The 13,619-nt window shown below is 38.7% G+C and overlaps 1 protein-coding gene across 1 annotated transcript in view; it reads left to right on the forward strand.

The window, feature by feature from the left end:
- Positions 1 to 7,468, forward strand: part of LOC139737109 (adenylate kinase 9-like) — a 47,893-nt gene extending 40,425 nt beyond the window's left edge. The window contains exons 29-38 of the mRNA XM_071647788.1: positions 539 to 766; positions 1,195 to 1,446; positions 1,771 to 1,951; positions 2,530 to 2,731; positions 3,176 to 3,322; positions 3,841 to 4,058; positions 4,515 to 4,881; positions 5,566 to 5,664; positions 6,693 to 6,910; positions 7,163 to 7,468. Of these exons, the coding sequence (XP_071503889.1) occupies positions 539 to 766; positions 1,195 to 1,446; positions 1,771 to 1,951; positions 2,530 to 2,731; positions 3,176 to 3,322; positions 3,841 to 4,058; positions 4,515 to 4,881; positions 5,566 to 5,664; positions 6,693 to 6,910; positions 7,163 to 7,377 (2,127 nt within the window). The 3' untranslated portion in view covers positions 7,378 to 7,468. The remainder of the gene's footprint in view (positions 1 to 538; positions 767 to 1,194; positions 1,447 to 1,770; positions 1,952 to 2,529; positions 2,732 to 3,175; positions 3,323 to 3,840; positions 4,059 to 4,514; positions 4,882 to 5,565; positions 5,665 to 6,692; positions 6,911 to 7,162) is intronic.
- The last annotated feature ends 6,151 nt before the right edge of the window (positions 7,469 to 13,619 follow it).

Here is a 13,619-nt window from a genome sequence, read left to right on the forward strand (position 1 = left end):
GTCACAGTCACAGATGTAGAGGCAATTGTTAAGATTGCTAAATTGCCAACAAAGAGAAGCTGAATTCATCATATTCAGAATGCATTGTAAACATAAAGTACTGTTGTAGAATATCTGTGAAAGAGCAAATTACTTCTTTGTTAATACCATAGATATGTTGATGCTTGAAATTTGTTAGAGAATTTTTGAAATACATTTATTCACTGTACACTCATTCCTTTCCTGAAATACGAGCATCCAAGATTCTTTTTGTTAGCCAATCTGAGGCATTCTTCAATGTAATGAAGAATTAGAGATGTGAATGCATAGTTGCCAATGCACAGAGCATTATTAGACAAGCTGATGCCTCTGCTTCCCTGTTACCATCATTAGGAAGAACATGAAGAGTTTTGAATCCAATTATATATCATATTTGTCACATACTCTGCACCTTTAAAAAGCAGAGAATATGAAGAGGATAATGCGTTGTCTTTGATCATGCAGTACTTTCCATGCAATGCTCAACATTCAATATAGTAAACCTTCCATCACATTGCAGGCACAGAGGGCAGCCGAGAGAGACAGTGATGAGTCTGAGGCATCGGAGGATGAGGCAGAAGAAGATGATGAGGAGGAGGACATTGAAGCTATGCTGGCTGAGGAGTTTGAGGAAGAGGAAGAAGAGGAGGAAGAGGAGGATGAGCTAGAGGAAGATGCTGTGGAGAGACTGAAGAATGAAATAGGAGAGGTATATGACGATGACACAGGGAGGCTTCAGGCGCTTCAGGTAAGATTCACATTATGTAGATATCAAATGCCCTAAATCTTAAGACTAGCACTGTAAATCTGTACAGTGTACATACACAAATGCCCTCATGTCTCTAGAGACTCCCTGTTGGTTGCTTTGTCATGTGTAGAACTTTCATGCTTGGATCGTTTAAGATTATAACAATGATCATGAAAATAGCTTATGCTTTTTGTGATATTTTCATGTCAGTCAACGAATACCTCATATTCATCATTTGTTATTCCGTAGATATCTTCTCCCTATGCAATTATCAATATACTTGTTGAGAAAAGTCATACTCATGTCGCTACCTTACAGTTTGGCTATTAGTAATGCCCAATCAAATTTTAATGAAGTTTAGCAGTTTTGATAAAAAAGTGACAAAGTTTGTGTCTTAATAGCAGCAAATAATATTTCTCTTGTTATAGGAAACACTGGAGGAGATCATGATCCCACGTATGGAGCTAAATGGAGGTCGCAAGCCCCACATCGTACGCTACACCCTTGAGCAGACCCTACGACCCATTGTGGAGTTCAGAGACAGTCTCTTTGAGAAGGTCTACCCGGTCAGAGAACATGTGGCCCGCAAGATGCTCCAGATTGGCTACAAACACCAGTCTTGCTTTGGGCGCTGGTGCCCTGCCAAACTTTTACAAGGAGACTGCATCCAACCCATGCAGGTGAGAAGCAGTCAAACCTCATGTTGGAAGGTGGAGGCAATGCCAGCTACGGACATGTTTGACTCCAGTCAAATATTCTACTTGTAGCCTCCTAGGATAAACACTTAGTCATCTGAAGTGATTCTCACTAATCATGACACATGCTTTATAATAATTTCTTTATACCATACTTTCTTCATAGTGCTTGAGGCATTCCTTAAAATGAAGCTCTTATTGAACTTGGGAGTATTGTGATTTTTTTTTTAGTGCCAAGGCGTCTGCAGACATTACTTGTAGGTATGTATGAATCTCAGTTGTATGTGTATATGTTTTTCATCACCACAGGGCCACACCTACCCAACATTCCCTGCCGTGTATAGGCAACACATCTACTTCATGTCCACTCCCCAGCTGCGAGATGACTTTGTCATGCACCCACTCAAGTACCTTGACCAGCCATCCCCTAAGCCTGTGGTTCCTGTTAGGATGGCTATCATTGGACCACCCAAGTCTGGCAAGACTACATGTGAGAATCTACAACTCATACCACTTGCTGTGACATTTAAAACAAACAATGAACAATACTCATATGGGGAGACACAAAAGATTTATAATGCTCTACAGAAAGTAAAGCATTTTCTTCAAATTCTGTCAAAACCAGAATCATAATGACTATGAAGGATCATAAAGACTCATAGTTGTAGATTTCAGCTTTTCTTTGATGACTAGTGCCAATCTGTGACGCCACTTTGTGTGATACTTCCCAAACCTTATACTGTTCTCTTTCATTGCCTTTCTGTGACATCTCTCAATTTGTCTTTATGGAACAATAGCAACAATTTCAATTTATTTGGTGCATATGGCAGAAAAAGGCCACTGACTCTGAATTACATAATCTCAGGTGTAGAGATGAATTGATAGTCAATTGAATCAATAAATCGTAAAACTGGTCATCCACACTTTATCAAGTGTGATCATATTGAATACAATGTGTAGAAGTCTAGGTTACTGAAGTTAAACTATACACCAGTGATAAGATGTAGTGCTGTGAAGTCATGACTCAAGTTGGACACTAGTGACTGTTGTGGCATAATTTCTTTCCAGTGGCCAACCGATTTGCATCTGAGTATGGCATGATGCGACTGTCCATCGGTGAAGCTGTCAGGTTTGTCCTGATGCAGCAGCCCAAGACAGAGCTAGCCAAGCTGATCAATGCCCAAGTCAGGAAAGGAATCCCACTTCCAGATGAACTGGCCATTAGGGCCTTGGAGGTCAATTTGCTGGACACTAGGTCTTCCACAAGAGGGTGAGTACCAATAGTTGGTGCAAAGAATTACCACTTGATATATAGAAACACATATATGGTAAGCAGAACTGATATTCTTGGTTGGTATGTAACCAGAGGGTAATTTTAATTAGTGGCTCGGATATTTCACCAGAAGGATGTCACTATTAGGGGTGTATTCTGCTTCCAGAAGCCATGTACAGAGAATGATGGGGTGAAGAGTTGCACTGCCTGGTGAATATCAAAGGATATGATGTGACAAAAAGAATATGCATTTTGTAATGCTACCAAAAAAAAAAAAATGTTATTAGTGGTTGCTTTGTTTCCATGTTATAAACACTAATGAGAACACATAGGGCACACATTAAGGGCTAAAAAGCATTGACTACAAATCTTACCAGCTTGCCAACGGTGTATTGTAGCACACAGTGTGTAATCAGGTGTGTTCCTGTTTACCTGTGACAGATATGTGCTGGATGGCTACCCTGTGACCAAGCACCAGGTAGACCTGATGACAGAACGTGGTATCATCCCAGTGGTGGTCCTAGAGCTGGCAGTAGACAGCAGAGAACTCATGGTCAGAGGCATGAAGGACAGACACTCTGCTGACAGGTAAGGGTGCTTGCATGACTAAATCATTCATATTTAAATATATAATGCCTGGTGACTGATGCAAGCAGACATACTCTTATTAATCGCTCTTTGATGGTGATGAGAATATTCTTTGCTAGGCCTATGAAACATGTGCAAATGCATCACTTGAAATTAATGATACTTTTTTACTTTTGTAAACATCTTTTGTATATTGAGATTTGTAGTGGAATGAACATCCCATGACTGTGTGTGCTTTGTGTATTAGCAAACTGTGAGTGTTAGCGTGACTGTGCTAGCTCATTATACTAACTTTAAGTTGAAAAAAGCAATGTTATTAATTAATTCGAGTCATATTGTTACAGTGATTTTGTAAATTTACGTTGTCAAATTGACATGTAAAGTTATAACAACATGGTGCACATGTTTCGTCAAAGTGTAATAGACCTGTGGACTAATTAATAATGTAACATAGATGGATGAGTAGGAAACAGCTGCCAGGATGTTTTAGGGCACCTCCTTTTGGTCTGTCATCCCAGGGTGCTGCCCCTCCATGACAGTGCCCAGATCCTAGCTGTCAAGATCGCTGCTTGGCAGAAGGAGATCACAGCAGTCAGGGAGTGGTACAAGGAGCAGCACAGGAACTGGGTCAGTGTCAACGGGGAGAGGTCCAAGTGGTGGGTGTGGAACCAGGCCACTGAACATGCCCAGACCAGTGTCAGGACCATCCAGAACTACCTCCAGAGGATATTAGAAGGTAGGCATACAGGAAGCATCAACAGGATTTGTCAACCTTGGCAAGCTAATTTCAGATGTACAGAGAACCATACGTTCTATTTATCAGTTGGAGGACACAATGGTGTTTAAATCTGTAATTTGTACAGATGAGAAAATAATTGAGAAGCCTAGATTTTGAGTAAGCATATTGAACTTACCATTAGAAGTTGTATTGCTCTTGCTATGTGTGCCACGTGTGTGACTTATTCTAGTTTTAAATGCAAGTTGTTGTTTTTTTGTGTTTTTTTTTAATCTCTGTGAGGGATGGATGATTGATGTTTGCTCTATACCACTGTCATAAATATTACAGGGCATTAATGAGCAGAGGAAAGACAGCAAGAGAGACTCTCCAGAAATGAAAGACACTGTTTTAGAAACTGTTACTCATGCAATGTAAGCTCAACATTTTGGTTTCTGAATACTTTGCACACTGCAGGTAAGGCAGCTTCCATCGCCGACATGTGCATTACTCCGAAAGAGTTCTTTTCCCGCCTCGGTGACTTTGGTCAGTACTGTCCAGTCAGTCTGGCCAAGGATGGTGAGTTGGTGGACTGCTCTGTCCAGGTCCATTTGGACAATGCTGCTGAGTTTCGAGGCCGATACTACAAGATGGAGAACCATGAGAAGCTGGAGGAGTTCCTGGCCCGGCCAGAGCTCTATGTCCCTCCCCAGGCTCCTAGGCCACTCCCTACTCCTGACATGTTGCCCAAGAAGAGGACTGCTATGGATGCCAAGAGCATGTTCCCTATGCAGATTGAGCTTCAGGGTTACTGTCCTGTCACCTATCTGGATGGAAAGCTGCGGTGAGTATTTAGCAGCCAGCTACTGATATCACTTTTACCTCCAGTCACATTTTATAGGTTGAATTTTCTACGAGGGCTTGTAAGGCGAGGAATAGGTCCTGTATTTGGGTCAGTCCAAGAGGTTGGGTCATTTGTGACAAACTAGAACTAAAAATCCAGGCCGTATTAAAACCAAGCAAATATCTGCCATTGATGACTTTGCAAAAAAAAAAAAAAAAACAACAGTACCCCCACCAAGTTTTACTGCTCAAGTATCATGTGCATTGCAATGTCAGACAGGATGATTTATTGCCAATGTGATATCCACGTAATGGAGGTAAGAAAATGAATTTGCGGTACAGCAAATCCATGAAAGATTCCATTTTAAAGATGCATCACTATAGCAGTGAGCAAAGTTCATATTGACACAGGAAATTTTAACCACATTTTAAATGGTTTTCATTGTGCAATAAAAAAGATGGTACCTCCGTTGCTTGGATGGGCATCATGCAATTTGTTGACCCAACCCGATGGACTGACTCATTTACCATATTGTCCAGATTAAAGTATGAAAGTAGAGATGAATTATTTCATATAAATCTATATCTAGACCATGATTGCAGTGATAGATGTATTAGTTTGCTGTTGATGCCTTGCATTATTACATACAAGTTTCATCCTTGAATTTATTGCCTCTTTTAACAGATATGAAGCTATCATCCCAGGGGACCCAGAAATCATTGTGGAGTACAGGCAGAAGCTGTACTGCTTTGAATCTGAAGAAAAGCTGCAGAAATTCATGAGGTGAGAAAAGTGGATTGGAAACTATTCCTGATGCAATCTCTTAATTTATGGTGAAGAGAGAATCTGAATTGTGATTTTGACTTCTATACATGTCATTGTAATGATGCTGGATTGTCAATGGCATCACTGGACTGAGATGATACTGTGACTGAAGAGTGCCAAAAGATTGGTATGTGTCTGTCATGGACCTCATTGTACACAGGAGAAGCATGATTGTATTACAATACTTGAGATAAATGTATGATGCATAGGAGAGAGAAGGGGCTCTTACTAGTGGCTGGTGTCTGGTAGTCTGGTTTGACAGATGTAATATGATCATTTAGGATATGGGAGAAAAAAGGGTGGTAGGTAGAGTTTAGAGGAGAACATATTTGAAATACCCACTTAACCTTGGTAAGTATTGGAGAAATTTTAATGAAAGCACTGAAATGAAAGTAAGAGGATTGTGAGAAGATTGTGAAAATCAAGAGAAATCATACAAGTACTGCAAAGAGTTTGATGATATGAAGACTTAGGGATGTCAGAAGGATCAGTTGTGGATATATGATTGTCATAAATTTGGGTTATACCACTTATTTGTTTTTTTTGTGCACAAAATGTCAATTTGTTTGTATGTGAAATTACATTTTACAGGACTCCCTGCTCATGACAGACGCTGTTATTAAGATGTCATGAGTAGAGTGTTAGTCCCTTTACACAAATTTTAGGGAAGTTGTGAATTACATGATATTAAAATACAAAGCAGAAAAGGAGTAAAAACAAAACAAAACCATACTATTCAAGAGCCATGTTACCATGACAGCTAATTTGAAATACTCACAAGATGGAGTCTTGCATAATGCTCTCACATTTAGACAATCAGTTTTCTTATAATTTGTCTGATTTCACTCAATCTTAATATGTGTGTCCCTCATAAAGAATGGCTTTCAGTCCAAGCTTAGCCGCTAATTTCTTTGAGTAAGTAGTCTCCTATGACTATTGACTATCACCAGTGCCATATGCCACATTTTCCACTTGTTGTGCCTCAGACACCCGGAACACTACTACAACCTCAAGTTGCCCCACAAGCTGCCCCCTCGGAAGGACCCTCTCCTGGTCACGTCCCTTCCTATGCTGGGCTACATGGAGCAGACCATCTCCACTGCCATCTCCAAGGCCCTCACAGCCGTTGGCTGCTTCAAACCAAAGTTTCCCTTCGTCACTCCTTCTCGCTCGGCTCTCCTCTACCTAGCTTTCCACCTCAAAGGTGAGTTTGGCTTCTTCTCTGATAAAGGAATACTGACAAATACTCTAATAGTACAATATATTTGACCTCTTTTTGGATACTTTTTAGTACCAAAGTAACATTCCTAACATCCTCCTGATATTGCATGGCAGAAATTTAATACCTGAATAATCGTTGATCATAAGATTGAAGTATAATACATACATATTTCAAGTTCAATTTGTAGCATAACTGATTATCTCTTTCCCTCTCCTTTATTGTGAATTTTTCCAGCTTACAACCCAAAGAGTTCCGAGTATGTCCGCAAAAAGTATCGCAAGAAGCTGGAGCAGTTTGAGGAGCACTGTGAGCTGATCCGGTATCTGGGAGACCACATGGGGCCACGTTTCCGTGGAGATGATGAGAAACCCATTGACTTTGACCACAAGATGCTGCTCTTCCTCAATCTGAAGGGTCGGGAACCTAACCCAACCACGCTGGTGGCGTGAGGTGGGCCAGTATACATACACTGGAAGGGAACTCATTTAGTACCATGCTCTTTGAGTGACACTTCTACATTCCTGCAAACAAGGCATAATGCTAACAATTCAGTTCAGCTGTTACCAGTTCAGACACCATATACTAACCTATATTTACATTATGTGATACATGACTACAGAAAAACATTATATTCTGTGGCTTGCCTTATATGTGTCTGAGTGTTTCAAAAAGCATCGGTGCATCATTCATGCTCGCCATCACACAACAAATACTTGTAAGTGGCCGCATCATTGTCTTTGCAGAGAAATATTTCATTTATAGTCATTGCCATTAAGCTGGTGAAGATTGATAATCCTGAAGATTGACCTGGTTGGCATTTCCTCCAGTTCATGATGCCAGGAATATATGCACTTGTTCCATATATCCACAAGTTTGAAGGATCCATCTCTTTTCAATACATGGGTAATGAGTATCAAGAGGTGACAGCTAGTGAATCCCAGCAGTCGATCACTGCTGCCATTATCACACAATATCACCTTGTGACCAGGGATTGTTGGGAAGTGTTGAAAAAAAAAAAATATTGCTGTTCAAAGTGAAATTTATTGTTGAAATAGAAGAGTGCTTTCCTGTGGCTCTCTAACTCTACACCTTCTTTTCATCATATCAATGTCGTGCTTTCCAATGTATTCCGTCCTATTTCCATCAAGATTTCTATTCTATAGTGATTATGTATAATATGTACATTTGTATGTATGATTTGTACAGAAATATTACTTTCCAAGAGGTATTGGTAAGTAAGAGACAATTATAATTCAAAGACCAAGATAAAAGATGTATTCTTTGTTCTTCTGTGCCTAGTACACGAGGTTTCTTATCAGGAAATATGTAGGCCTTCATGCTAGCCCTGTGAGGTTACAAATTTATGTGTATGTCAGAAGGAAAAAAGAAGAAGTTCCAATTACAACTTTTTGAGAGAACCCTTGATATTCACAGCAACAGGCTACTCCCATTATATTGAAGTCCTCAGCGCTGGCAGATTTTTTTCTTTATATCTAGATTTTGTTATATCTGACAGCAAAGTACCTGAAGACATCCAGATGATAATTTTGCAGTCTGAATTTTGATTTTGTTTTACCGCAGATCTCTGTTAAACCATGTTCATTGTAATGGGAGTGCACTGCACCACGCTAGAAGTTCTAAAGCCGTTTGCTCTCTGTTGTAGCTATTGTATTGTTCTTTGAACATCTCTATATAAAGTGAGGCCTGCTGAGGAAAGATCGTAGTGGCTCAAATTTGCAGCATAAAGCACCAAGATCTAGTGTTTGATCATATTAAATTCCATCTATCCGGTACTTTAGCACCAAGAGCCCTTCAGAGCACAGAAAAGTTGTCTTCACATATGTCTTTGCTGTTTTACAAGAATTACTTACTGACCAAGTATAGCTTTGAGTACTATGAGACATGTAACCACATATGGCATTTAAATGCTGTAGTACTGAATGCAAAAATCATACAAAGAGGAAACAGAAAACATATTGTCTGAATCAGGAACTACTCTTCCTTCCGAGACAGATGATCACAGGTCATTCCTGAATTGGCACTGAGTGTACGGCTCCCATTCTACTACATTCTTTTTGAGGCATGTTTTACGTTGTCTTCACATCCAGTTTCTAAAAAATATGCAATGTATGAACACAAGTGGGACTATGTGTGTATAATGATAAAAACATTAAATGTTAATGTTAAACATGTGTCTACATGATATGAATTTATAAAGAGGTGTATATTTTGATGTGTACATAAAATGTCTTACCTAATAAATGATGTGCTTCTTCAAATTGGAGTAACTCTGATGTGCTCTTATTTGTCTGCCCATAGTCAAGTACACTGTTATAATAATGGAGACTGCAAGAATTTTTAATGTTTAAAAAAATGTTTAAACAGATATATGCATAGGTTGCTGCGTAAATACACACATGTAGAACTAACAGTCGCCATACGTTGAGCCCCACTTGCAGATGAGAGGACCGTCTTGTTAGCATGTGTTGAACAGTGTTTTGTAAAATCACATTGAACCATGTGACATATTGAGTATGACTTTAGTTTATTTGTAGGACTGCATATGTAAACAAATTGTGTGTAAAGAGATGGGGGAGGGGGGATAGGGAGAGAATGTTCCTCTCCTTTCTAATAACAAATTCTCTGGATTTGTACCATCAATACAGGTGTGGAAGCATCTGCTAACCACAGCCAAAGAATCAGTCATATCCTCTCCTATAGCCACATTCTTAAATTCATAGATGAATTCATAGATTCTCAACTGGCTGCGTTGTCGTTACTAACCCGCGCGAGATTTATGCACGAACTAAAACATTATTGTTGCTGATGTCAGTAGGCATGTTTTGGCGGCAAAATGAATAAGATTTGGGTAGCGATCCCCATCGTGATCCAAATCTATTCTCTGTACAGGGGAAATTAGTTTTCATTTATAAGTCGACAAAATGTCGACTTACGCGTAAGTCGACATTCGCGTAAGTCGACGTGTTTTGCTCAGTCCCGATTATGTCGACTTACGCGAGGTTGACTGTATTTGGCACATGTTACCTGTACATTACCTAGATGTGCAAAAACTCTTTTGTCAGTGTTGAAAATGTGTTGCCATGGTAACAGTATATTTTGAATGAAAATGATACACTAATATTGTGAATTCAACTAAGCCCCTCATCCTGTTAGCATTTGGCTTGAAATTTGGCACATGTGATGGCTATGATATATAGTTGTGCAAAACTTCATTTTTTTCTTAATATCCAACATTGTGTTGCGCCATGGTTATACAATTTTTAATAAAAACCATAGAAATCTTCAGTTTATTTATCTTGCTCACTCAGTTTTTGAGCACTTGACTTGAGATGTGGGACATTTGACTAACAGTGAGCAATACATTTATTTACTGTTGGACAGTGCATTGCATTAGTTTGTTTTTTTTTCATTAAAAAGTAAAAAAAAAATCATGGTTGAGCTAATTTCCTCAGTTGTGGGTGGGGGTATATTAATCACAATGAGTGATAGTTCTAGTTTTTGACCTACATTTTGTTGTACATTTTGCTACAAAATGCTACTCCTTCGCCATTTCTAACCCGATTTCGATTCCGTTTGCTTTATGTGATGGCACTAGGTGAGCACTTCAAAACTTCTACACAGAATTTTGACCTTTGACTTCTTTGACCTTTGACCTTGATTTTTGACCTATATTGTACATTTTGCTACAAAATGCTACTTCCGGCGGGGACATATATTACGCACCGCGTAATTTCTACTTTTCCTTGTTCATTTTGAAAGGAAAATAGGTGTATGATACAGCCATGTAGGTATCCTCTAACCAACAACTCAAATAAGGAAAGAGGTTACAGTTTAGTTTCCTCAGTATAGCATACATGGGCTTCTTATCCCATGTTTATAATTGATCTACCTGCCACATATTTTTTTCTTTCTGGGGGTGTGAGAAAACTTGCTGAGCTGTTGAGAGTGAGATGAGTTGCTTGAGAGTGAGACTTGGTAAGTCTGTAGGTAGTACATATATGCTGTATTCTGCATGCTACGGACACAAAAACCTCTGCACACTGCACAGTGAGTGTTCCTTCTGTACATGTACTTCCCATGTGAAGAGGTGTAATGTGTGCAACATATTTGCATGTGTGTAATTTGTACAAGATGTGCACCAGGTTTTAATCCTTGAAACGTGTATTGTGATGTCAATCATTTCCCTCTATTCTTTCAATCAATAAAGAAGACAAGGGAAATAATGAGTATTCCAGAGCTTATACAATCTTTTTATACACCACAAACAAAATCTTATGTGTTCCCCAACATTACCGAGTGAAAAATGCCATAGAACCGCATTTTAAAAGTTCATAGTGGGAAAATGTTCCAGAAAGTAAAGGTCATATTATCCCTTTTGCCAACTTCACAAGATTCTGCATGACTGAAGAATAGTGTCTCTCAATTTCGTGTATGATATTTTACGACAACACACCTCAAAAGATTTTAAAAGAGAAATGAAAAACTAATCTTGTGTCACTTGACAACACACTCCACTTTTGTACCAAAAATAACAGCTGGATTTTTTTAATTTTTATGCATTTTTTTTTTTTTTTTGATCTGAATAAATTCACTGAAAATCTATAGCATTGTTTCCCCTCCATCATTAAGAAGTTTCCAGTTTTATTATTGTGAGGAAAGGTCTGAATTACCTACCTCTACAATATACCAGCTTATGAGAGAGATATAGTTTTCAGGGTTGGAAGAAGGACAGGAGAACTTTAATCTTGTTGTATCAGTTTGCCTGTACGAGGAATTCACAGGGAAAGCTGTAACTATCTATATGAAGGTGGGATGGAACAAAAGAGTTCTCAAGTGAGTAAGCTCACTTCCATTGTCGGTCTATGCTATCGAGACAGAAAATAGTGTGCTTATATGGAGCAAACATACATGAATTCAAGTATAATGGGGCATTTTCTGCTAACAAAGGTTGAAAGAAATGCAAGAAGAAAAGTCAAGGATGAAATTCAATCACCCATATCAAGTAACTCAATGACTGCCCTCCTGCCAATTTTTTGCTTCCTGGCTATATCATGTACTGTCCATTTGGTATTAAGGTATACAAAAACCACTTTCGTTACTAGAGCACATTCTCATAGCCATCGCACATGCTAATTACTCTGTATTAGTACCAGATTTGATGAGTATTATATTGCCCAAGCATCCAGATTTCTTCTAAACAAAATATTACATTTCACAGCATGTCATATATCTTGCTGGTGGCAATGTCATGCTGTTACATTGAGCCTTGCATATATAACAGGCTATATGTAGCTATATGTAGCTGTGTAAGCTTAAACTCTGGAAATATGTTTCATCAGCTTCATGACCTTCCATGTAGTGTTTTGAATGCAAATGTAATTTTGTTGTATGCACTGTAGTGCCATACCCGTGGTATTGCTTTTTTGATACCGAAGTCATATGGTTGAATATCATACAGATAATACCTTCTTAGAGGTGTAATATAATACTTGACATCCTCATAGGAGTTATATTTTCCCAAAGAGATCACATTTTCCTGACGCACGCAGCGCTAAGGGAAAATATTGTCTTGGGGATAAATATAATTCTTATAGACTGTCAAGAGTTATATTAGTACAACGATAGATTATTGCAATACGTTATATTATGTGGTCTACACAAATACACCTTTCATTCCAGCCCTGTTGGCTGGCAGCCACATTCTTGAATTATATTATCTGACGAGACGTCACTGCTCGCACTGTAACAATTTCGATCCTTGCATTAGTCATGTGATTGCACTATGACCAATCATCAACCAGTATTTATGTGGACAATCTAAATGTAACAACTTGCAGCACATGATGAGGGAAACTCTGCAGTCTCACCAACTGCTGTATACGCCATATATTTAGCGAGTCTAAATTTTCGTGAATCGAGACTTCCCGACAATTTTGGGAGTGGTTAAATTAGCGATCATGGAGTACTGTACTGAATTGAGAAATGTATACGTGTGTGTCACATTCATATGAGCCACTATTTTCGTGTGTCTTTAATTTCGCGAATAGCATCTGACTTGCGAAATTCGCGAAAATAAAAATGTCGCGAAATATTTGGCGTATACACTATGCTGTGACCCTGCACATCTTTCTAAATTACAACTGCTCATTATGGTTTCATAACATTCTTACATTACAGAAAATTAAAAATACAGCATTACACTCTGGTTATTTGGGGCATGAAGTGTTTAATGATAGGCTGGCAAAATAGTGCTGAGTTTCATGCCATTCCTAGTTCCATAACTGTATATTCCACATATATATAGATTCTAGCTGAAATTATTTGGCTTTTATCCCATCCCTAATAGTCCCAGAAGTAACAACACTCACAAAATGGAGGTATTTTAACATACAAGTAACTGCCAGATACCCAATATCGTAACAATTCTGTAGTATCTATGCTGACCAATGACTTGATTCATACAGAGGAAGAAAAAACAGAAAACAGTGTTATGCATTTGTGTGTTACTGTGGCTTGATCAGTATCATATCTATCTCTGCAGCTTTAGCACACATCATAAGCACATTGAAAAGTACAAAACGAGGCTGTAAACACTTGATCAAAATGTAAAACAAGACAAAAAACATTAAAAAAAGGAAGCATAAATCAGGTTTACGGTTCATTCTCCCCA

This window comes from Diadema antillarum, unplaced genomic scaffold, assembly GCF_040938485.1.
Source record: "Diadema antillarum isolate AM-2024a unplaced genomic scaffold, OU_Dant_1.0 seq00000682_RagTag, whole genome shotgun sequence".
In the NCBI taxonomy this organism is placed as follows: domain Eukaryota; kingdom Metazoa; phylum Echinodermata; class Echinoidea; order Diadematoida; family Diadematidae; genus Diadema; species Diadema antillarum.